This window comes from Cyprinus carpio, chromosome B18 (assembly GCF_018340385.1).
Source record: "Cyprinus carpio isolate SPL01 chromosome B18, ASM1834038v1, whole genome shotgun sequence".
Lineage (NCBI taxonomy): Eukaryota > Metazoa > Chordata > Actinopteri > Cypriniformes > Cyprinidae > Cyprinus > Cyprinus carpio.
The window spans coordinates 18149184-18174754 of NC_056614.1; the positions used below are offsets into that span (position 1 = coordinate 18149184).

Consider the following 25571-nt stretch of genomic DNA (forward strand, 5'->3'; position numbering starts at 1 on the left):
TAAGTGAATAATGACAAAATTTTCATTTTGGGATGGAGTATCCCTTTAATGATTCTCTTAAAGCTTGGTAACTCAGATTTAAATCGACCTTTTTCTAAAGTGACCTTTTGCTAGTACAACATTTGCTAAACCGTTGTACCACAGGATACAGCAGGAGGACATCACTAGCTAGCTAGACTGCTAATACTACTCCAAATATCAATAACATGTCAGGCTAACACACCAGAGACGCAATCAATGTTCATCACCGCTAAGCCCCGGTAAGCTGATTAGAAATAAGTGTAATGGGTTTGTACTTAAGGCCAACACGAGCTCAGTAAGAAACATTCAGGGAGAACATTCGGTTGGGTCAACTGAGCACTGACCACGCTGGTTGGCCAACAAAACCCTTTCCCTGCATTTTGAGAAATGGATCCTCAATGTGTCCTTCGGTCCAAACTAAAGGAGTGTTTTAACACTGCCGAGATGCTTTTGTGAAACTGGAGAGAGTGTCTGAAATAGCGATAAATATTTTCTTGCAGTTTCTGGAATCAAATCCATATTTAATTGCTTATCTCATTCCATGCACCGCTATGACAACCATGCTGGGAAAATCACAACATGGTTTCGGTCCTCTGGAGAGCCCAACCTCCAGAAGACATACATTTTACACACCGAAAAGAGAAAGCACATGGAGATTGAGGAAATGATTGCGAGCGGAACAGTGTCTCTCATCATTATCTCAACAATTTGAAACCACCGTTTTGAACTTTTATCTTGTCTTTCTACTATTTCGTTGCATGTGGACATCTACAAAACAGAGGAGGAACAGGTGATGGCTTGTGTATAGCAGACCTGTGACAGGAAAAGGCCCCAGCAGTAAGAGTGCTCTGTGGTTCTGTGCTGTGGAGAAGACGGTTTAGGGGAGATGGAGGGACACAGGAACATTACAGGAGAGAGGTTTTGGGATACAGAGGTAAGGCCCATATTCGGTTTCTGTTCCCACTTAACAGGGGGAAAGATGGATGAGGGAGGGGTTCAGTCCTGTTTTCCTGGTCACTCGGTTTTCTTGGCCCAGGCCATGTCATCACTGCGTGGTCTCTGACCCATCAATCTCTCGATCAACCACTCCAGTGTCCGCCAAAAACCCATTCTGTCCAGCGGGTAGTTCAACCACCCTGAGGGAGAGAAAGTGAAGCAGGGTGTCAGGCACCAATGTTTATGAAGGGACATCAATGACAGCGGCTCACTTTGTGCCGTATGTGAGATAAGACATGACCAAAAGAGAAAAGAAACAACAAAAAAAAAAAAAACAAACAAACAAACACTTTTTGACTTCTAAGTAGTTATTAATATGAATGCAAGACTAGATAATTGTGTGGTACAGATTAGCAGCAAAGACGGGATTTAAAATTGGTCATACATGTGTGTGTGTACTATTTTTATTGAAATAATACAAATATTAAAACAAAATAACAATATTCAGCAAGAATGTATTCAACTGATCAAAAGCAACAGTTGAGATTTCTATTTCAAATAAATGTTTTTTAAACTTTCTATTCATCAAATCCTTAAAAAAAAACACATCATGGTTTCCACAAAAATATGTATAAAATAAAAATTAAGCAGCACTATTGTTTTCAGGTGTGATTATGATTATGAAATGTTTCTTGAGCCACAAATCAGCATATCAGAATGATTTTGCAAGGATCATGTGATGCTGAAGACTGAAATAAATTCTGTTTTACCGTCACAGGGGATAAAATAACCCAAACCTAAACTTCTAAATTGTAGTTTATATAATTAGAAAACATACATACAACACAAATTAAATTTCAAGATTAAAGAGGGATGAACTTTACATCATCACATTTTAATTCATGTATTATCAATAAATAGTAATACATGTGAAGCAGTATTTTTTCCCTTAATTTTTTATTTTGTTCGTTAAACAGTCATAAAACAATAATGCCAGAGTACTTTGAAACAGGAGTAAAACTGAAAAAGGAATAAAGAAAAGGTGAAGCACACAGGCTTGATGTGTAAAACCAACCATACAAATTCATTCCTCTCGCTGAATTACACACTTTTCTGAAAACTCACCAGCGAGAGAAAAGAGAGAAATGCAGGAGAGAGTGAGAGAACAGTGAGAGGGCAAGGCAAGCAAAAAGGAGAGAGCAAGGACAAAAGAGCAAGCCAGGAAGAAAGAGGGGAAGGTACAGAGAACAACATCAAGAAGCGGTGAGACACAGAAGCTCCTGGTTGGTGACTCCCAGGGGATGGACAGAAGATCAGGCGCTAGCAGTAGAGTAATGTACACACTTACTGCTATAAATATGTAGCAGCACCCCACCCCCAGCCAGCCCGCCTCAACTCCACTATGTCTGTTGTGCTCACAGACATGCATTCCATTGGGTTTTGACAAGAAAACCATTTTTCAACCATACACGTTTAGACGTTTAACACACAAAAATGTGCAGGACAAAGTTCAAAGCTGTGAAGCACGATATATCATCCAGGCCGAATAATGAGGCATCTGGCCATTTGGAGATTATTGGCTGATAATCATGTACACTTGAGAAATTAACAGAAGTTACAAATTCTATTTATAGTTTTTTTTTCAGTGGATATAAATGCATTTATTATTTAAATGTGAAAATGTAATCATGAGAATGTTTTCTTCTCATTTCAACAAGTTGTGTATAAGTCATTTGCTATCATTGAATTGTATTACAGATATTAGTATTGGCCACTAGCCTCTAGATATTGTGACTGGCCAATGAACAACCCATATTAGTCAAGCATTATTTTAAATTTCACACACAATTGCTAAAAACCTAAAAAAGATCATAAAGATGGAAACCACTTGAATGAGTTAATGCAAAAATACTCTCACATACTTTTTGTCTCAAACATGAAAACAAGTCTCAAAAATTACCATGATACTACTGTACAATGTTCTTTGGACACTCACTATGGTACATCTAAGAAAAATATCTCAAACGTTACAATTTGTAATATACATCTCAATATTTTTTGCTACAGTATTAAAGGATGATTGTTTTCTATCAGTCAGAGAACCGACCAACTACAATCAAAATACAACAGTTAAAAATCAACAGAAACCCTTAGTAATGAACATCAATATTTTTTAGTACAAATCTATATATACACCAATAAGTTTTGTTCTCTCACGGGTCAAGCAATAGCAGCTGAGCTTTCGTTTACCATATTCAGAGTGCTCTATGTATGCCATGTCTCTTCAGAAGAAGCCAGATTTTATTTATAATCTTATAAACTTTCTGAAGTGTCAAAGTTTTGGTGGAATGGACTTTAAGTGAAGGGACAGAAATCTCTCAGATTTAATTAAAAATATCCAAATTCCTGTTCTGAAAATGAACAAAAGTCTTATGGGTTTGGAACAACATGAATGTGAGTAATTGATGATGATTTCCATCATCCCTACCCCCCCCCCAATGTGCAAGTAAAATGGTATTCTTTGAAGTACCACATAAATACCTTGCTAGTGGTATAGGAACATGCTAATCATTCAGTACCAATGGTATTTCCACCTGACGCCATTACAGTACCATGGTACCGCCTCAGTACTGTTTTCAGCGCCCCTGATTATGACATCACATGGTCATCCATTGCCCTTGTATGTTTGTATATAAGCACCACACAGTTCCTCGGTCACATCTGTGTTAGCTGTGTGTGTGTGTGTGTGTGTGTGTTTGTACCCTCTCTCAACAGTGACCCTTTTGGTGCAGGAGGAGAGCAGAACAGCTCATCATGTTTGTTTGATTTTTCATCTTTGTCAAACCCACACCACCCCCACCCCCCCTTTGCGCAAGCCTATTTGATAGCACTGACAGCAGGTTAGCATTAAATATACATGGAGGTTGTCAGCCACTGGCACACACAAAGGCGGGCCCTGGCCCCCGGGGACTCGGTCAGGGAGGGTGGAGGAGCAGGGCTCACGCAGAGAGAGACTCCCAAGTGCGCGCATTTGTGTATGTGTATGAGAGAGAGACCCTTTCCTCTCCCTTCATCAGCATCTCCCAGTGGGATCAGGGAGCAGCAGTGGAAAGGAAAGAGGGAGGGTCAAAAGGACCGGTCTGTGCTCTGGAGCATGCGTGCACTCACATCTGTCGTCCGCTGGGGCGCAGGGTGACGCACAAGCATCCTCGCTCCCCTCTCTCCCAGAGACGCACGTCGCATACTGAGTGCTCGAGCTATCATGGGAGTTTAATGCCTTTACACACACACACACACACACACACACACACACACACACACACACACACACACACACACACACACACTTATGTGCGAACACACACAGCTGACTTTAAAAATAAAGTTATTTTAAACCACTCTTCACAGCTACTGGCGATGCAGGCCACGCTCCGTGGAAGAAACCTTGCCAGATACTGTAGGTTACCATGATCAACTACATATAAGACTCTCAGAGGAAGTTCATCTACCTCATCTGAATCTGATCCAGTACGTATTATTGTTGCAAAGATGCCTACGGGACTCTTGGTATATTTAAAGGTATAGTTCACCCAAAACAAAATTTACTCACCCTAGTGTTGTTCCAAACCTGTATGACTTTGAAGAATGCTTCCACTGTTTTTGTCAATAAGAGTCAATGACATCTATTGTTGTTTTAGACATTTTCAAAATATCTCCTTTTATGTTTTGACATTACATGAGGGCGAGTAAATAATTACAGATTAATTATTTTCATATTTTTGGGTGAACTATGCCTTTAAGGCAACACTAACACAAGGCTTCCACCTCATCAAGTGAAGCACGAGTGTGTACCTGTGGTGATGCAGTAGTACGTCTCATGTGGTGACACATGATGGATCCGGTGGTGTTTCCGTGGCAGCACTAGATGGCAGTCCTGCAGTAGTGTGACCCAGCGTGGCAGGCCGAAGTAGGAGTGGGACCACTTGTGGATCTGATTAGTCATGGTTACAAAAACCGCCAACGCAAAAACAAAACACTCCCAGGGGTAGGACTCTGCAAGGGCATCTGGGAAAGAGAGATAGTGAGGTGTATGGAGAGATAAAGGAGCAATGGCAAAAGGTGGAGCGAGAGAGAGAGAGAGAGAAAAAAATTATATGCAAATACGACATGCCCTAACCCTGTAGTAAAGTACTAGCCTTACCCTTTACCATGAGAAACATCAAATCAAATGGACCTTTCAACTTTCTTAGGATGGAGTAGATCATCAGCAACAGGAATGTTTATATGGAATTGAATTTAATTCAATTGAATTCATGGAATTTTATCCATTTTGGAACATTCTATCACCATTTACTTTCATGTTTTTAACTAAGAATGATTGAAAACCATAACTGGGATAGAATGGATGTTGTTGCAGTCCAAAAAATGTGAAAAAAAAGGACCATTAAGGTGGTCTACACAACTTTCGGAGTATTCCAAGTCTTACGAATTCATATGATGGTTTTGTGTAATAAACAAAACAGAAGGAAAATTAAAGCAATCGAGTCGTTCCTCTAAATTTCTCCTAACGTTATAAGGAGGGAACAACGTCATACAGGTTTGGAACAACATAAGCACAAGTAAAGGATTTTCATTTTCTCCATCATTACCAACATTGTCTCACAGGAATATAAAATCACTACACAAAACCCCTCAGCATGGATTTTTGCATACAATCTTTTTGTGAACGTTTTGAAAAATAAAGAAACAAAGAAAATGATCCAAAAATATGGAACATTTAAGCACTCTAGGACATTCTACTAAATTCCCCCTCGTGTTATAAGGAGGAAAGAAAGTCATACAGTTTTGGAATAAGGTGGGCATGAGTAAAAGATGACAATTTTCATTTTTTTGGCTGAGCTGCTCCTGTAACCCATGCAGAGCAAAAATGGAACTGAAAACATTTCACCCTTTTCAAACAATATTCTCGTTTGTCGATTTTCCAATTTTTAGGTATTTTAAGATGAATGTGGGACACACCGACGGCTCCAGGACAAGGAGTCGCACTCGGGTCACACTCATTGGTTCTAAAATAGTCACGCTGACTCACTCTCACGACATACTGGAACAGTGAGTGGATGTGTGTGTATACCTGGTGGGTAGGAGAGGAATTTATAGGCCATGTGGGCCAGAGGCAGGATAGTGATCATGCAGTTGTCTCCATTAGTCTCTATGAAGTCATGCCGTGTGATAGCCGTCGGATCAATGTGGTGCTCCCGGAACGGGCGAATAAATGCCTGAATGGAAAGAGAGAGGTAAAGAGAGATGGGGGGAGCAGGGAAAGGGAGGTTAAGGTTCAATTGAAAAACGGGCAGGGGTGTCTAGGGCTGTGATTTAGATCCATTACCCTGTGGTAATGAATGGGTATGTCTATAAAAAGACAGTGCAGGGTCAAACTAGAAGCTACTGTTGTGTTACAGTTAGAGACTATGAGCAAGCTGTAAGAACACTGGGTGTGCATTTTAAGGTGAGAAATAAAAAAGATGAGGTTAATCTAAAATATTCAGTAAAAAAAAAAAAGACACATCCTCTGCTTGAAGTACCCTACTGATAATGAGCTCTAAGCCCACAGAAAATCTGTGTGCCGAACTCTTCACAAAACTTGACACCCTTGCATGTTTTTTTAAATAAATATTTTAGCTCATTTGATCATTCTTTCAGCTACTGTACCAATAAGAATGGGTCACAATGGTCAACTGACTAGTTGATTACTAGGGTCGACTGAACTCATTTTTATATCTTTAGCAATAGTGCTTTAATTAGCATGTTGTACTTAAGCGGTTCAAAAGTCTGCAGAGTAAAATCCTTCTGGAAAAGTTAAACCTTTAAAATTGATCTCCATTAAAGCACCATTGTTACAGCCAAATGCATTTTTGAGAATTTCCCCACAAGTTCCATTTTTAAGAAGACATGTCCAGTAAAAAAAAAAAAAAAAAAAAAATCCAACATTTAAAACCGCTGTGCCATTTCACTGAACTCGTCTAGACGTATAGATGCAAGCAAGAAAGACAGAGACAAGTGAAACCAAACCAGCCTACTAATTTATTATACATACTTCTAGTTCAGAAAGATCAGTCAACCACGTGTTCAACTCACTGTGCGACTTGTCAATTAAAAAAATATATATATGCCAGTAAGAGTGTAGCCACCAGTTTTACCACAAAAACCAGCACTGAAAATGCAAAAAGGCAGATTTTACCCGGATCTGGCCATAAAACAGGGCTGGGTGGGGTTAGATGTTGACTGATAGACGCAAATTGGCGCGTTAGCGGTAACTTACTAGGTCCTAAATGAAAGATGACGCATGCGGCACGAGCTACACGTTACGGAGTGGAGAGATAACCTGGCATTAAACAGCACTTCCCCACGGCTCAGATCCAGCAACATGAAAAAGCATAACCCAGCAGCACCTGTCACTCACGCCCAGGAGTGCTGCTTTGAGACGGGCACCCGTCCGCAACCTCGCGGGTGTCGCAAAATGAAAGGGAGTAAGAGAAAGGATCGTATAAGCACAAAGGAAAATACAAGAATGAAGGTAATTTATTTTCCACATAAAAAGGAGGAATCGTTTGGAGCCACATTACCATAGCGTTTCAGAGACGGAGCGCGGGGGGAAAAATGTCATTATCGCGTGTTTGTGGGCTGAACTCAATCACACCTATATCTGAGAGCGCGTGGCGACACTCTGCTGGAGCAGAGAAAACTATCTGTTGATATTTCGACAATTATGTTCCCTCCTGTTTTCCTCGTTTCCTTTCCGTCTCTCTGTGCGCGAGATTAAAAGAGCGCTAAGCCCCAGACAGCACACGGCGTGCATGTCGACTCACCGGCACGCTGCGGCAAACCTGTGCCTCGCCACCGCTAATCCCACACCGTTTAACGGCCTACCTCGCCTCGCCTCACCCGCCTTCTGCCTAATCACGACTCACATCTTCGGATTGCCCTAGCAACCCAGCCGAAGACCGGAGCCCGTCCTCCCCCACCCTTAACCCAGAGCACACAGATCCATTTCATTTCTCTTGCCTTTTTTCCTCCTCCCTATGCTCTTTGCTCTTAAGTGCCTGTTTAATCACGGTCATTAATGATTCTCCCTCAAATTGGTGCTTCTTGTTTGAACATGTGGACAAAAAGCCATATATATCGGTTCGCTAAGTGCCGCCTTTAATCTGCTGGTTAAGGGTCTTAAAGCACGGCGTTCTGGATGTCTGTAAATTCTCTCGCTTTTTTTTGAAGTTCGATCACTCCCAGGCGGCGGATCCTAATTATCCTCGACAGCAGAAGGATCGGCGGTGGCTGCGGAGTCGGGTGGAAACCCCTTCACGGTGGGGCGGTGTGGCCGAGCCGTTTTACAGCACAGACGGACGATGATGAAAGCGAAAGAACGTGGGCCCCTCGGTCTGACCCACAGCGGGAGCTGGACGGGCCGTTCAGATCACCTGCTCTCTACAATCCTGCTCTCGGCCTCAAAGTATTGGCAATATAGGACAACTCAGGGCCTCAATGACCAGCATGTAAACACTGTCCCCTTTATAGTAGCAGAGCAGGAGTGGGCAGTATGACCAAAACCACGGTACATCGGTTTGGTACCATAATGGACAATATTAGAGAATCTTAAATTATCAATTACACGGCTCTCAGAAATGCTTGATTATGATTGGTCAGTCGGGACATTCTTAGGTCAGTTATTCCCCAAACATGAAGGTTGTATAATGGACCCTCATCGCTCATCCAGGTATTTGAGGCCATAGCTACAGCTGTTCGATTCATATATATATATTGGAAGCTATTGGAAAACGATTCAGATTAGCACAAGATAAGCAGTGAACATGCTAAAAATGCTCGCTGAAGGACATGCATTTAACCGCATGAGCAAAAGCTGATATGAAAATTAAACAGGGTAATTTGTTAAAATCAAACAAGATACTATGCTTAGAGACCACACTGTGCATATGAGTGTGTGGGAACACCACTGAAATGTAAGAATCAGCTATATGCGTACATGTGCAGCGAATTTCCCTGATGGAACTGACTCTCAATTCCCAAAGCCTCGAAACTGATTCTTTTTGGAATCGATTTCCAGCGATTAACCAGCGCTTCTTTCACGTGTCTAGTATCACACCACGAATGTGCTCTCTCATTTCTTTGTTTTTACTGTAAAATGGAACATATTCAGTATTTAATTGTAGGCCTACAGTAATATTGTTGAAGTGTTCATCTTGTTGCTAGAATGATTGTTTTGTACAATATATTATAAAATAATAAACAGGCAAGATTTTAAAATGGTTACTTCTCAAATCAATATTTCATATCCCATTTACTATTTATGTGGCGGAAAGCGGTTTAATACTGTAAGTGATACATCTGTCCATTTTCACACTATACATTATAATGCTAAAACATGCAAATGCAAAAACAAAATGCAAATATAAAAGATTAGATGAACTCCTTTTAATTTTTATGTATTTAACACTAGATTGAGAAAAATGTATAAATATATCAAATCATGTCAAGGTATAAATGCTATAGCAGACTAATTGGAGTTGCACAGTATAAAGCATCATATCGCTCAGTCCTATAGGTTGCCATCTCTATAGAGCACACATCAGCCAGAGAACAATAGGAAAGATTGGTGTTACTCAAAGGATAGGCCTCAAACTGTGAAAATTTCATGCCTGCACTCATTGTCAAGTGTATACTGATCATTGCTAAACCTGTATACTTGTCATTTCCTTTTGCTGTAATCAAATTTAACAGTCCATATTTCTAGAAGTAGCCTAATAATTGGCACACAGGACCGGATTTAGCTTAGGTTAGCCATTTTTCTACTGCCAGTCTACTGCCCCCTTCCACATAATAGCACAATGACCCCTGTCAGCACAAAAACACATAAATGCTCCCAGATTCATGGCCCCTACTTGTCCGACACAGAAAGCAAGTGTCGGCTGCTTTTTAATTGGACAGCAAGGGGGTGACCTTTTCTCTGATTGGGCAAGGAGAGTGCGACCATACTATGCATTAATGCAACCCTCCTGAGTATTCCCAGCACCCTTTGGGGTTGAGAGTGGGTGGGGTTAAGATGTGGCGCTCCAGGAAAGCATGAAGGGCTGAACTCCCCAGGGTGGAGATGGCATTTCACACTCGCCGTTTTTTGAGCCTGGTAAACCACAACAGGCCAATAGAGCAAAAGCTGATATGAAAATTAAACAGGGTCATTTGTTAAAATCAAACAAGATACTACGCTTAGAGACCACACTGTGCATATGAGTGTGTGGGAAATGCATGTGTGCCAGAAATATGGTGCCATTGTACCTAAATGTGCCCGCACACCTACAGCCAATCACATTCATATAGTAAAGAGAAAGTTATGCCATACATACTGAACTATGCATAGGCCTTGGTCCTTACCTTACCAATTACTGGAATGTCCACTGAACCCCATGTATCGGCTCCCCAATGTACGATCCCAGAGGCAAAGTCTGCTGTCACAATACCAGTCACTTTGAGAGAAATAAAGAAGCTGTTAAATTCAGTCAGTACTGAAATAAAAGTGACCATGACATGGAAAAAAGTGCACTACAACCACTGGGTTTCTGTGGAGATAATGACAGCAGAACTTTATTAGAAAACAAAAGAAAGACATGAACCGAAAGGTCACAAAGAATAAGACTTACCAATGCCAAAGATGATTTTGTAGATGTGCACTGTGGAGAAGTTGAGGAAGAGGAAGGAGAGGTTTATAACAAAGAGCGAGAGGCACAGAATCACACACATCCACTCCTGCAGCCGTTTTCCTACAGGGACAGCAAACACATAAAGCCACATTAGTGCATATTTTATTAGTATAAAAAAATAAAATAAAAAGAAACACCAGGAGGAAACAAAATGTATACATCACATGTATAAAAAAATCTTAACAACTGGTACATCAACTATGAATTTGGAGTCTGATGATAATTTGTCTATCATTTCATTTCCTGCCTTAAATACCGTATATTACCCTAATTTACTTATTGGACCAATACCAACAACACTAACAAATAAAAGAGAAATAAATTTAAATAAAATAAATATTCAAAAGGAGAACGGGGAAAAACAACCAAAACAACAAACATTTTAAGATGCAACAGAAGGGGAAAAGGACACTTTTTTGAAATAGTACAGATGGAGGAAAAAAATAAATAGATAACTGCCTTGTTGACTAGTCAGTAATTGGATGAATAGTTAGACTATAACAACTCTCATCAGGTGTAAATGCAAAAAAAAAAAAAAAAAACTCAAAGTGCCATCTTTTGAATGTTATTAATTCTCCTTAGTAACAGTATATTTAACTACAGTGTCCACTGCGAGGTCACAGACAGCAGCGAACCGACATCTCTCAAAAGCAGAAAAGGTCATCGGGGTCGGCGGACAGGAGACGAGCCGAACGTGTGTAACTGTGTGTGTGTGTCCCATTATCTCGTGTGCTCAGGAGTAATCGATTAGACTAGGACAAGTTGTAGGTAGAGGCGAGGGTCAGGATCTCTTGCGATGGCGCGTTTGCCTGACACAGATAACGTCCCAGGTCAGGGCAGAGGGCACTGATGGAGGGGCCACAACGGGCACTGTTCAGACCACCATGACAGCGGCGTGGCACGGCGGGCGGCCGTGGAGGATGATTAAAGTTCTAATGCATTATTCACAACAGAGTAGAGAATTAGTCTATATGGACACCGACCACATCTACATGTCCCCATCTCTCCACAGCCTACGTTCAATCACCATTTTTAAAAACTTGCATATTTTAATCCGCATTCGACTACGTCTGAGTCTTTCATTCTCTCACTGACTCTTTCTTCTCGTTCCATCGCTCTCTCCTTTGCTCTCCTGTTGGGCAGATGTGGGCATGGAGAGGCGCAGTGGACTCAGCTCTTCTGAAAATTTAATGCCATTAGAGGAGCCGTCCTGAGTGGATTGGGAACGTGAGGAGGTTGAGAAGAAGATATTGATGACAGCTATTTATAGCGCCTCAATGGGCCAACCAACACCGTGTGCCTGAACGATGGACCACGGTTCTTATAATGCACTCACAAATATGTGTTATATTTCGTGCAGTTATGAGAGCACCAACCTATGGAATCGTTAACCTAACAGCTTATATCCCACAATGCACAGGTTTTGGTGCACATTTGAGTTTAATGGACCGTAAAATTGTTTACTAGATTAGTGTGAAAGCTTTCTTTTGAATTTGGTTGCACATCAACAACCAAATCCTGTGTCTGAGCTAAAATAAACCATCATACTGCTAGTGTACTGACTTACAAATTGAACAAAATTGTAAAGTGTTACCAAATATACCACATTTGATGTTAATTGCCAACTCACAACTTTGATAAATTATGACTTCATTTTTATTTTAAAATATGACTGCTGTGATGCTGAAGAAATACTAATACCAATGTACTGTAAACGCCATCAGGAAGAGGGAGAATATAAAATTCTTGTTCTGACTCATGTCGTACAGTATCATGTATGAACATAAAACAAACAAAATACACCTGTTTCTATATACCAGTAAATATATAAGGGAACAGATGATCCAGGGTCAGCTAATGTTGTTATAGAGCACATACTCACTTTCTGGTGGCGCAATGAATTGTGAAGTTGGACTAAATGAGGTAGCTCAACAGGAAGTTGAGGGATGAGAAAGTCCAGGTGCAGCACATCCAGGTGTAGGACCATGAGGGCTAACTAGACATAGTGCTCTTTTCTTTACAACAATTTCACAGCAACCCCAAACATGGTCTCGAAATCTGAAAGAGTATTTTTACAGTAATTCTTTTTTTGTAGAGGAACAATATTACAGCTCCTTTGATAGAATATCACGGATAGGAAAAGTGGGAAAATATCTACTGCTGATCAACACTTAACATGACACCATCTCTGAGAACTTCCAAAATTATTCAGAGACAGAAATGAAACTGAAATTTAGAAAAAAAAAAAAAACATTTTCCCACTCCAGCACTTGCGTCCTCTCTTTCCTGGCTTTTTTTTCTCTCACACACAGGCATGTGCGTACACACTCTCTCGCAGCAGTGGGGCCGCTGTCAGGTGATCAGCGTCAGTCCTTGGATCCTCCCGCTCCCTGGTGAGGGCAGAAACTAGGCCAGGCCTCGACAGAGCCACCGTCGCCGTGCGCAGCCAGGAACACCGTCCCCCTGTCCACGGGACCTGAGCGGTGCGCTCATTAATACAGTCCTGACAACAACGAGCTCCCCTGCAACCCCTGCACCATCGCTCACACCCGCAGCCCCCTTTCCCACTCGCTGGCGTGGGGAATTAACCTGGGAGGGGCGGGGGGAGGAAAGGGGGTGCTAATAGGCTGAAATTAATCAACGACGCCTGATTCGACGCAGAGGGGCGGCTGGAGTGCCAAACAACGTCCGTGAATGCTAATGGCGTTCTTGCTCTCTCGCTCTGTCATAATGTGCGCAAGTTTCTGCGGCAGGCTGTAATACACCGTCGTCCATCCTTGGGTTTTGGCACGCTTCACCTGCTGATGCATGTAAGCACGGTTATACAGTGTGAGGCGAAAAAAAAAATTCTTTTATGTTCCACAAAAAAAAAAAAAAAATATGCATGAAAAAACATGACTATCCCCTTCAAAGTACCATAAAAGTACTAAAATATTAAGTGCATGTTTTCTGAAGAAATACAACAGAATTGTATGACAAACAAACCAAAATTTAAGTTCTATTACATTTTTATATCTGTGCTACAGTAGCTCATAAAAAGAGCAGGGAATGAAATGAGATCTTTTCAGTGAATCATCTGATCCAGTTCACAAAATTGGTCTTGAATCAAAATGATTCATTCTTGAATCAGACTGATTCAGTTCTCATGTTAGGCTCACGGATTCAAAAAGTTTTGGAAAGACTTAAACGATGGCAGTTTTCATTTCTGGATGAACTAATCCTGTAATAAATGAGGACAGAAAAACTTTTATAGCTCTAACAAGCTGATGGGTAGTCTGATAGGACGCTTGGATCCCATGCCGAGTCGAGGTGAGTTCAGATGAAAAGGGGAGGGGTGCAGGGGGCGTGGTGGCGGTTTATCACCTGTCACGCTAGCAGAAGTCAGCAAGTGTGAACAGTATGTGTTGTTTGTGCTGCAGAGAGATGGGTGTTTTTTCTTTCTCTATCCTCGACGAACAAAGGGCTCTTTTCTTCGGCAGGCTCTCCTGATGGGGCTGTGGTGGTGCGCGGGCCCCTCTGTTCTCAGCGCAGCCGCGGCACTGAAAGAACGGCTCTCACCTCCTCTGGAGAAGCAGACAAAAAGCAACTCACAGACTCAGAATAGCAGCCTTTCAGAGGGCCGGCCACGCCACAAAGTCCTGCCAACATGCCATGACTGAGCCATTCTCTACCCCACATCACCTCCCCCTTAACAATGCCAAGGGCATCTACATGTGGGCAAAAAGGAAACGGTATTGATTTAGGAACATCAAATGCTGGCCAGGAAAATGAACCTCATATTAGCACACACAATTATATTTAGCGGGATACATAATAGCACAGACGCACACACACATTGTCCCCTTGCCAGCTCTCTGTAGGCCTGTCTTCAGAGGGGACTTTGGGAAAGAAGGGAGAGACAGGAAAAGTGGGTCATACATGGCGAGAGGAAGAGAAAGAGTGAGAGAGAGGGAGGTAGAATTCCCCTGATCAGGACAAATGGATCAGTCACAGGCCTTGTTGCTTTCATCTGTTCTCAGTGGACAACTCAACCTGGGACACACACGCTAACACATGTACCCAGACACACTCGCACACACACTTTGTGCCATACAATGCTCTATGTTATTTTCAAAAAACAGCCAAGTATGTGAGGACTGATAGACAGTTTTGTTTTTGTTGTTTGTTACAGAAGAGAGACAAAAACATTTTGGACTGGGTGAACAAAAAAGTTCACCACTAGGGACAAAAGTTGATTACTAGGGATGTGAATCATAGAAAAAGAACAACTGAGACTCTGAATCCTTAAAGATAAACAAATATTTAATACTTTTAAGGAAGCAAATAATTCTGTTCTTTAGGTCAGTGAGTCACTTTGAGGCTGTTTTGTGAGTATTCTTGACCAATCCATGAAATGACTGACTACTGTTTACAAATCAGACAACACAAAGACAAAGAAATATAAAGTAGGAGTCTATTTATTGACTTTGTATGATTTCCCAGTGACCCGTTTTCTTTTGTTGCACTCAATTCAATTTCATAAACAACACAGCATTTCTTTTGTGGGGAAACTAGATTACATAGTACAATGTTCAGAAAACATACACTACTGTTCAAAAAATGTTTTGTAGGAAATTAATACTTTTATCCAGCAAGGATGCATTAAATTGATTAGAAGTGACAGTAAAGATGTATCATGTAAAAAAAAAAAAATCTATAGATGGCTTTTATTCATCAAAGAATCTTTAAAAAAAAAAAGAAAGAAAATTAAGCAGCACAATTGTTTTTGTCACTATTTAATAACAGAAAATGTTTCTTGAGCATCAAATCAGCATATTAATGATTTCTAAAGGATCATGTGACATTGAAGATTGGAATAATAGCTGCTAAAATCAGCTTTGCCATCACTGGTGTAAATTACATTTTAAAGGATATTAAAACAGAAAACATTTTAAATTTTTGTTGTTAAACAATATTACAGTTCTTAATGTATTTTCTGTTAAATAAATGCAGCCTTGGTGTGCAATAGAGACTTTTGAAACTCAAAAAACTCAAACTTTTGAAAGGTTGTATATGATTTCCTATTACAAAATCATACAAAAAGGAACTGGTTCTCGGTTCCCATTCCTTCTAGTTACACCCATTTTTAAAGAGAGAGATAGGCAGACACATTTATACGTTTCTGTGTGTGTACCCAGTCAGACCGACCCTGATAAGGGCCACAGATGACAGGCTTAGGAAAGAGCGACCCCTGAGACCACCCCCCCCCACCACACACACTCACACACGCTACCTTTTAATATCTCCAAATCTCCAGAGTGACGAGCGCTGAAGGTCAAGGCGAGAGGTTGTACGCAATCAGTCAGGACAGACATATTGAACAAAACACATCGTCCCATAAACTCAAAATCATGTTTCCTCACATCTTTACATTACGAACTAGAATCTGAACCTCTGACCTCAGGAATGCAAAGAGTTAAGCAGGTTTATGGCCTTTAGATTGAAATTCATTAATAAGGGAGAGAGGGATTAAAATGCAGAGAGTGGATTTTAAATATTGAAAATTCACAGCGGAGCCACTTCACCGAGAACTCCATTCTAAATACAGTGCTGATTGAGGATGGCGCGGGAAGGGCCGCGTTTAGAAATGGAATTTAGATAATAGTAATTATATGGCTCACCCACTGTCCCTGTCCCCAACTGCCACAAACCACCTGAATTCACACAGAAAGCTGATGGAGAACTCCATCAAATATTAATAACAGGCTGTGTGGTTCCAGTCCAAATGTATTTGGGCGCCCTGGTACGCTTCTATGTGCGTGTAGGCATGCAAAAGAGACAATTTTCTGTGTGTGCCGTTAACATCCTGCCGCATTTGCCCCCCCCCCCCATTCCAAAAGCGCTCGAGTGTGTGTGTGCGTTTGAGAGAGCGAATCCGGTTTTGTATCATGTATACAGCTGAGGTCCTAATGCATTTAGCTGCCCTGGTGTGTGTATAATTGAGAAGCCCAGCAGGAGAGGTTGCAGGTAGCCAGGTTCCCCTCCTCCTCGTCTCTCCATCTCCCTCTCTTTTCTTCTCTCCCTCTTTCCCCTCGAGAGCCCACTTGGCTTTCATTTACGCTGCCGGTGTGCAGTTCATGCTGGACAGGGTGGCGCAGTGAAAACCAGAGCAAAACTATATGTTTTGTGTCACATAGCGAGTGCCTGATTCTGCTGTGGCCTGGGTCACAAGACCATCTCAGGTTTATGGCCAAGAGCAAGCCGTTCAGAACCTTGAACCTGTGACCTTTTGACACCAGGGTCAGCGTACGAGAGCCAAGAGCACTCGGCAGGCATAACGGGGTCAAACTGGTGTGAGTTTGACGGGAAGGCAGGATAAATTATACAGCAGGTCAGACTCCACTGAGTAAGGGGACTCTAATGCACATGTAGAAAGAAAAGAAAAGCATTAAAGAATGGGCTCTGGTGCTGCCAGGGGGCAGTGTTGACCTGGCAGTGGGTCGGGCCTAATAAGATAACATGGCTAAGCAACTTGAAGTGCTTGATTGAGCTGATGTGAATGAACTTCAAGAGGAACCGAGTTGGAAATGCAATAGTTCTGCAGTCAGAAAGTGACTATGAGATTAGAGTAGCTGCACACCCAGAGGTGTTCGGCTCTCTAAATCAGTGAAAGCTGCATCCAGCAGTTTAGCAAGAAAAACTGCGGTCATCAGACTGCACAGACCATTAGCTGGAGTCTGCAGTTTGCCACAAGAGAGGACAGAATCTGCAAGAACCGGAGTGTAATTTAACAACCGACACTAAGGAAAGTTTTGCTACTTCTTGGAAAAAAATATTTTGTAGTAGTACATAAATGTTATGTATCATCACAAAGAGTCCTGTTCTTTCAAACCTGTATGAGTTTCTTTCTTCTATGGAACACAAAAGACATTTAGCAGACTGTGAAGTTTTGATTTAAAAAAGAGAAAGTGAATTGCGAGCAGGGGTTTGCATCATTAAAGCAGTCTGTCAAGATCACAACAAACCATATTTAAATATTCAAACGCATAAATGGAATTTCAGAGCTTTGGCAGATAGAGAAACACTGGTCTAGGACTATGATAAAGCTATTGTATGGCTTCAGAAGATGAAGTACAGTGCAAAAGTCCTGTCATAGTGCTTTTTTTAAGTTCCTAGTCACCATATAAAAACAAAGTCTGAACATTCTGCTAAACATCTCCTTACAGTACATGTTTCAAAGAAGAAAGTCATACAAGTACAGATGTTTTATATTTTGGCTTCTGTAACAAAATCTGCATGGGAATGTACATAGGAGAGTCCAACACAACTTCTTATAATAAAAATTAAACTTTTGCTCTACTCATACACTACTGTTCAAAAGTTTAAAGCAGTAAGATTTTTTGGTTAAATTTTATTTAAAGGTGTCCATGTTACAGTGTAATTATACATTTAAATACTAAGTGATATTAATTAACTACATGTAACTACATACGGTTAGGGTTACTTGCATGTAATTATAAATCATTTATTGTCATTACAATAGTAAGTACGTGTAACATGTAACAAGGACACCGTAAAGTGTGACCATTTTTATTCATGCTTTTTTTGTTAATTTGGTCAAAAAAATATTAGAATCAGTAATATTGTGAAATGTTATTACAAATTAAAACAAATTTATTACAATTTATAATTTATTCCTTTGATGGCAAAGCTGAATTTTTAGCATCATTACTCCAGTCTACAGTGTCACATGATCCTTCAGAAATCATTGTAATATGCTGATTTGGTGAATAAGAAACAATTTTTATTATTAACAACTTTGCTGCTTAATTTTTTTTTTTCAGGATTCATTGATAAATATAAACCTGAAAAAACAATGTATTTGAAAGAGAAATCTTGTCATTTTCGATGTTAGTTCATTCATTCGTCAAGGCAGTCTTCTCATTCAGTTTTCATTGCACAGTTAATCTGTATTTTTTTATAATGCATTCTAAAAAAAAAAAAAAAAAAGTGATAAAAATCTAACCAATAGATTTACAATCTATTAGAAGCACATACTCATACTGTACAAGGAGGTGTTGATCAGTGAGATGGAAGATGGATTGTGGGTGTGTTTGGATGTGTTGTATAGTATGTGGTGCAGTGCAGCAGGGCTGAAGGCAGGGTTATGCTCAGTGTCAAGCAGACGTGTCTGGTGTCTCATTCTACTCCGTGGCCCGGTCTCTTCTCTGTGCTGTAACACACACCCCTGGCCCTGCGCCACAGACCGGAGAATTTGCCTACAAGGCAGCAAGCCGAAAGATCAACTGCTTCCTTTTGGCTCAGGCTCTTTTGTAACTTTTATTTCTTACTTGGAAATGTTGCAGCGTCTCTGTTGCTAGCTGACTATTAACAGATAATGGGTGCAGAACAATGAAAATATAGTTTACTGTGGCTGACAAATAAAGACTTCTAACTCATTCTGCATGTTGGAAACAGTTGTGCTGCATAATATTTTTGTGGAAACTGATCATTTTTTTTTCAGGATTCTTTGATGAATAGAAAGTGCAAAATAAATATTTAGTAACATTATAAATGTCTTTACTGACACTTTTGATAAATCTGAAGCATCGCTGCTGAATGAAAGTAAAATTTTCTTAAAAATAAAAAAATATACAAACAAAGGAACCCCAAGCTTTTTATGGTGGTGTATGTTCCTGCTTGATGTGAAGTACAACAGCGATTACTCTGCTAGTACATCTGTATGAACTGACATCATATGTTCACCAAAAATCACCTTGAGAGTAGCTGGTAAAAAGTTCAAAAATGGCTTCGAAAGTTTCCAAATGCTCATTAGAGCCACTTTCAGTTCCAGCTACTGTACATCCAGGAGTATTTAAAGCAGAGATTAGATAATCAAGAGAGAGTGATAGGGAAGTGAACCTAAGATCACAGGGTTAAAGGTAGACATAGCAGCTGCGATCTAAAGACACTCAGTGTGGATTTCTTCAGTAAATTTTCATCTCCAAGGCCAACAGATGCCCCCAGACTGATCTAGGGCAAGAAGTCACAACTTACAGTGACAGGAAAGCAAACAGCTGGATTTCAAGTGGTCAGACTTTGTGTAGTCTTTGCAAATGGCCTATCTTCATCCCCTCCAGTTAAGAAAAGCCTAAGTTATAATTTTAAACAAATTATCACTCAGTTTGTTTGTCAGTTGTTTGTTGTCAACTGGCAGACAGTCTACATACTGCAGTTTATTCTGGCCCAGAACTAGCCACTTAGACAGGAAGAAACCATCTGACCAACATAAAACAATCAACCACAGTTTGTTTTAATGCACTGTTTATCATTGGATAAATCGGAAATAGACCATATCACAATAATAGAGTAGTGTGGAAAAAAAATACAGAAAACTATGTCCATACAAAAGTAGCAAAGATTAAAAAAAAAATTTAAACAATTGTTTTTTTTTTTTTTTTGATGTCACCAATCTTGTAAATAATTTCAACAAAATAAAACAAAAGTGTTCAACTGTATCAACCCTGTGCCTTGGAAATACAGCATTGTTTCCAGGCAGAAAGATTAAAGAAAAGATATATGTGCTTTTGAATTGCATAAAGTTTCACATTAACTTCAAAGCCTCCAAGAGGAAGAATCAATTTATTCTCAAACATAAAGGTGTGTATATAACAGGAATGTATCTCCGAGTGGACTGTTGTGGTGGAACGGATTCAGACACAAAGAAGAGTAACGCTCCTGGTGTGCAGTGTTGACACATTGTTGACTTATCTGCAGGATTGCTACCATAAATAAATATAGTGGCGTTTGACAGCTGATAAGCTTAAAATCACATTCACACTTGTAGTTCAGTGTGTATATAGTGCCGTCCACACCTATTTACAGCTCGTATCATTCACCTTTCCGCATGGTTCAAACTTTTCTGTAGTCAAGACATCAGCCTGCCACAAATAAGAAGTGACTAAACCAATTGAAGTCAAGATCGCTGACTGCATAGGAAACTAGATCTTGCGATGTAATACTATATTGATCTCTTTTTCTCTCGAACACACGGCAAGCGCCCCGGTAACCAGAGCATGGCGGCTGGCAGAGGCGATGGGGGAAACAGAAAGTAGCCTGTAAATCCTGTTTACTTTGCGGCGAATCTGTAAAGTGGGATAAGAAGCACAAAGAGCAGTCAGTGGTGCATGACACGCAGACATATGGCGGGGAGAGGCGTCCAGCTGTTCCGCTGTCCTGGGGTTACAGTAATGAGCCGGAGGCTTCATTGAGCAGACTGAAGCCTCATCAATCCCTTTTCACCAGTAAGCCTCAACACTTCCAAACGCCATTCCCGCTCACCTCATCTCAGGCACAAACCAGCGTCAGACAAGCCCCCGGAGTGTCTGCTTTTAGCATCCTTGACATTATATTCTGTGGCTCAACCCTCTGCTCTCCATGGCCTCTCCAGATGGACCACAGTTCAGCATCAGCTCATGCCAGCTGAATTCCATCAGAAGAAGTCAAGAGTCTCTCAGGTAACCGAACCATTGGATTCCAAGTCTATGGCACTTTTTGTGGATAAAGGATTGAATTAAAGGAAATATGCAAGGGCTTGAGGTGGACAAGAACATTTGGGGGTGGTGTGGTGTACTTAAACATTCAGGAATGGTAACCACAAGGTTGATGGTTTGATACCTGCAAGAAGCGAGCCATGAGTCAGTGCCATTTTGGAACCACGTGGCGCCAACCTATGGCGTAAAAGTTGCAAAAATAAATTCTTATGATTCTGGTTGTATGGAAATAAATAACCTAAAGAATTTAAGATTCCCAGTCTATGTCGAAATGCATTGAATTGGAATTACATTGGCCAAGTTTAAGTAAGCTCACAACTTACTTACAATCAATCTTTCTACTTCTCTTCTCCGTAAGGCTTACAAACCTTCAAACGTCAGACTTTTTTTAAAAACAATCAAAAGCTTTCTTTACCAGTTTGTTACAAACTAATTAAATTGTACTATTTCCTTACATTTATGTTCGAAATGCGGTTCTATTTCCTGTTTGCTAACAACATTTAAATTCAATTTAAATCAGAATCGGAAATAGTTCAGGGTGCTTTTCTTTGTCTTAAAGACTAGTTCTTAATGAAGGTCATTTTTGAATAAATGAATACTTTTATTCAGCAAGGATTCCAAACTGATTAAAAGTGACAGTAAAGACATTTATAATGTTACAAAAATATATTTCATTTTGAGTTCTATTGAACCTTCTATTCATCATAGAATCCTGAAAGAGAACATGTATCACAGTTTTTCCAAAAATATTATGCAGAAAATTGTTGATAATAACAAGACACAAGAAAAACAGTGATAAGACATGTTTCCAAATGAGCACCAAATCAGCATATTAGAGTGAATTTTGGAGGACTACATGACACTGAAGAATGGAGTAATGACTACTGAAAACTCAGCTCTACCACCACAGGAATAAATTACATGTTAAAATATAATATATATATATTTTTTATTTTAATTGAAAATAAAATTTCACAATATTAATGTTTCTACTGGATTTCTGATCAAATAAATACAACATTGGGGACAACCTAAACAACTTTTGAAAGGTAGTGTATATCTAAAAAATAAAATATTTATAAGAATATTGGTTCATATGCTGAGGTAAAATATTGCAATACTATGAAATATTATTTTGCCCCCAACCACAATCCTGTATGTCATGGACTATAAACTTTAAAAGTGTGGTAATTACAACTGCAAACAGCATGCAAACCACAGCACAAGCAAAACAACAATCCCAGCGTACTTTCCTTGAGAATCCCACAGATAAGCCTCTCCGACATGCACTTCACAGCTGGTGGATACTAAACTCGACTGAGCTCATCCAAAAATCCCATCCACAATCCCACCCAACCCCCCCATTCACAGAGAGAATCATCACAACATTATCTTATTAACCTCGCAAAACTTCTCTCAAACGTTCTCAACATGGCCAAGTAATTTACATGCTGGACGTGCCGGTGTTAGCATCTGCTTAACGCGCTGGGTGCGTTCCCAAAGAAAATGGAGTGGTCATTATCATTCTTAATAGCATTTTGAGTTAAATCGATGTAGTTTTAATTGCTGCTGCACACTACAAGCGTCCCATGACACAATGAGACTGCTTCTGCAGCTAGAGGACAGTGGAGGGGGACTTTCAATGCTAAATCTTGTTTTAGTTGGGGGTAGAAGGATGGCATGGTGGGGTTGGGGGTTAAAGGCTTTTCCTAACGCTGCTGATCTCCGGCTCATGATGTGCAGAGATGGAGCTGTTTTCCATTAAGCCAAAAGTGGAATGAAGTCAAATCTGAAACATGCATTAATTTGTTTATTTGGTGTTCCGTGTCAGACTCCCCACAGCGGACACAGGTCAAATAAAAAATATCAGAGGAAACACAGCTTGTCGAATATGTCTAGTAACTGGAAACATCAAGGAACATCACAATAGACTTCTGCTGTCATTCTAGATTATTGCGTGCTTGATTTTTAAGATCATGGCAACACTTTTAATAAGGCTCTATTTGTTAACATGAACTATTGAAGAAAAACAGGCTACTAAAGCATAACAGTTAAAGTTACTTTTAACATTTACCAATACTGTGGATTATTCAAATCAAAAGTTGTATCTCTTAATATTATTTAGACAACTTATCATGAACTAACAATGAATGGCTTTATTTTGATTAACTAATGTTAACAAAGATTAATAAATTCTGTAACAAATGTATTGCTCATTGTTAGTTAATGCTATTAATCAAGAGCGGATGGAACCTTATTGAAAAATCTTACCATAATCATTTCTAGTTCAATTTAGAGTAAACAGTTTGCAAATGATTCTCTTGTCCTTAACACTTGGTGCTGACAGGTACCGTTTCTAGTGTCATTTACTTCTAAGGGTTTAAACGCTCAGTGTTACAAGTTTTACAAAGTAGCAAATGCACGCAACACATAACTAGGAAGTCTTATATTACAGGAGGTTGTTATACAAGCACTCATTATATTATGTTTATGTCATCTATGCGTTGCTGTCACTGACACTGTCATATTATTGCTCAAACTGACCTCTATGCACAAAGCTGCACGTAACTTGTGTGTGTGTGTGTGTGTGCGCGCGTGCTTTCCTGGCCTTAATGTGGCCCGATGCTGCTGCAACGTGAAACAGTAGAAAAACGATTCATATAAACACAGATGTGTTTAATGACACCCGATGTGCTTGTCTTACCCGGAGAGTAAAGCTCGGCGAGCTGTCGTGCCCCGGCGTGCTGCGGGCCCCAGCGAGGCAAGGTGCTGCGCGCAGCCGCCCCATGTTCATTCCCGTTCGGATCCTCCTCTGCCATAGACCGATGCCTGATCTCCGTCTCTGACAGCAGCGCCGCAGCCATGCTCCCTTATGATGGCCAGTTTTCAGAGAAAATGCATTAATAATGACGCTGTATCATGCATTTAGTAACTAATACACAGGGGTTTAGGTTTAGCACTAAACGACACACCTTTCCTGGTAAACCCACTGAGGTTCCTACTTTAGTGAAACACACCCGGAACTAAAATACGCACAAACTGCCTGTCTGATCCTTCGCTAGAATAGACAGACATATTATAATAATTATTGCTTACCTTGTTTCATCTCGTGAGCTAAATGACTGATAAATAGTATTCCCCACAGGGCATCCGAGCCAGGTCTTTAAACTGTCCGATAGCCTGAAGAAAGTGAATATTTGCAAAACTTTTCTTGTGCTCTGTGTTGTGGAGTGTTCTTAGGGACAGTCGTAAAATGTCTGTTTGCGTTGTGACGCGAAACAATCGTTACAATCACTGGCTGTTACTCTCGGAGGATTAATATAATTAACTAAAATACATTATATTTTAAATATTTACTAACGATTTTGTGTGTGTGGGTGTGTGTGTGGTTATACAGGGGTTGCCCATTAAATGTTAAAATCGTACAAAACTGCGCGGTATTTTATTGATGGTCCCTAACAGCTCATGCGAGTCTATCACACGAGACGCTGATAAGAGAAACAATCATCTTAAGGCGAAATTGTTTAAGTACACACGACTACTGTACTACCTGTTGATAAGAAACAGATAAAATAATCATATCATCTCATGTTTATGTTAATCTGTTTGATTATGAGGTACTGAAACGCTCACAGTCACAATATAATACAAAATAATAATATAAATTATATCACTGTATATATATATATATATATATATATATATATATATATATATTTTCCCGTTTGTTTTGTCGGATGTATAATAATAGAATAGAATAGAATAGAATAGAATAGAATAGAATATAGGCTAATCAACAAAACAAACAGAAAAAGAAATAATATGTAATTCATAATGGTATGTCAAAAAACAATTTAACTGAATACAGTGCACTCATGCAATTGTAACTGCATGTACATAATTGAGATTTGTAGATGAATTTATTTTTTAACTTGCTAGCTAATGATCTGTTAAGCATTATATAATGTGGTAATGTTGGTGAATTTTCTTAATGAAAGTAATTATAAAGTGTTTTAGAGAAAATCTATCTTGTCGTATTGAGAGTCCTTGGGATGCTGAGTGTCTGTATAACCCTCTAAGGCTGTGAAGATCGGCAAAGCCTAGATAGACAGATAGATTGGTTAACTTAATCATATCCTCAAATATTTTAAATAATTCTACCACAAAATACAAATGCACAGTTTCAAACTTTGCCTCATTTGGAAATCTCCATTTACCCTTAAAAAGCACATGCTAATAATACAGCACAGATTTGATAAACTACAGTGAAATACTTAAACAACTGAAACACCAGTAGCCTGTTAAGGGCATC

At 39.9% G+C, this 25571-nt stretch overlaps 1 protein-coding gene across 2 annotated transcripts; it reads right to left on the reverse strand.

The window, feature by feature from the left end:
• si:ch211-212o1.2 (uncharacterized protein LOC492735 homolog) lies at positions 1-24516 on the reverse strand. 2 transcript variants are annotated; one of them, XM_042744152.1, is made up of 7 exons: positions 24356-24516; positions 23964-24128; positions 10668-10787; positions 10402-10493; positions 6089-6233; positions 4810-5022; positions 1-1157 (listed from the first exon to the last, which is right to left on the reverse strand). In XM_042744152.1, the coding sequence occupies exons 1-7, from the start codon at positions 24363-24365 to the stop codon at positions 1036-1038; spliced, it is 867 nt and encodes a 288-aa protein (XP_042600086.1). In that variant the 5' UTR covers positions 24366-24516; the 3' UTR covers positions 1-1035. The 2 variants fall into 2 exon arrangements, with proteins under 2 accessions (XP_042600086.1, XP_042600087.1); XM_042744153.1 differs by lacking the exon at positions 24356-24516 and adding an exon at positions 24232-24340.
• Positions 24517-25571: the final 1055 nt, after the last annotated feature.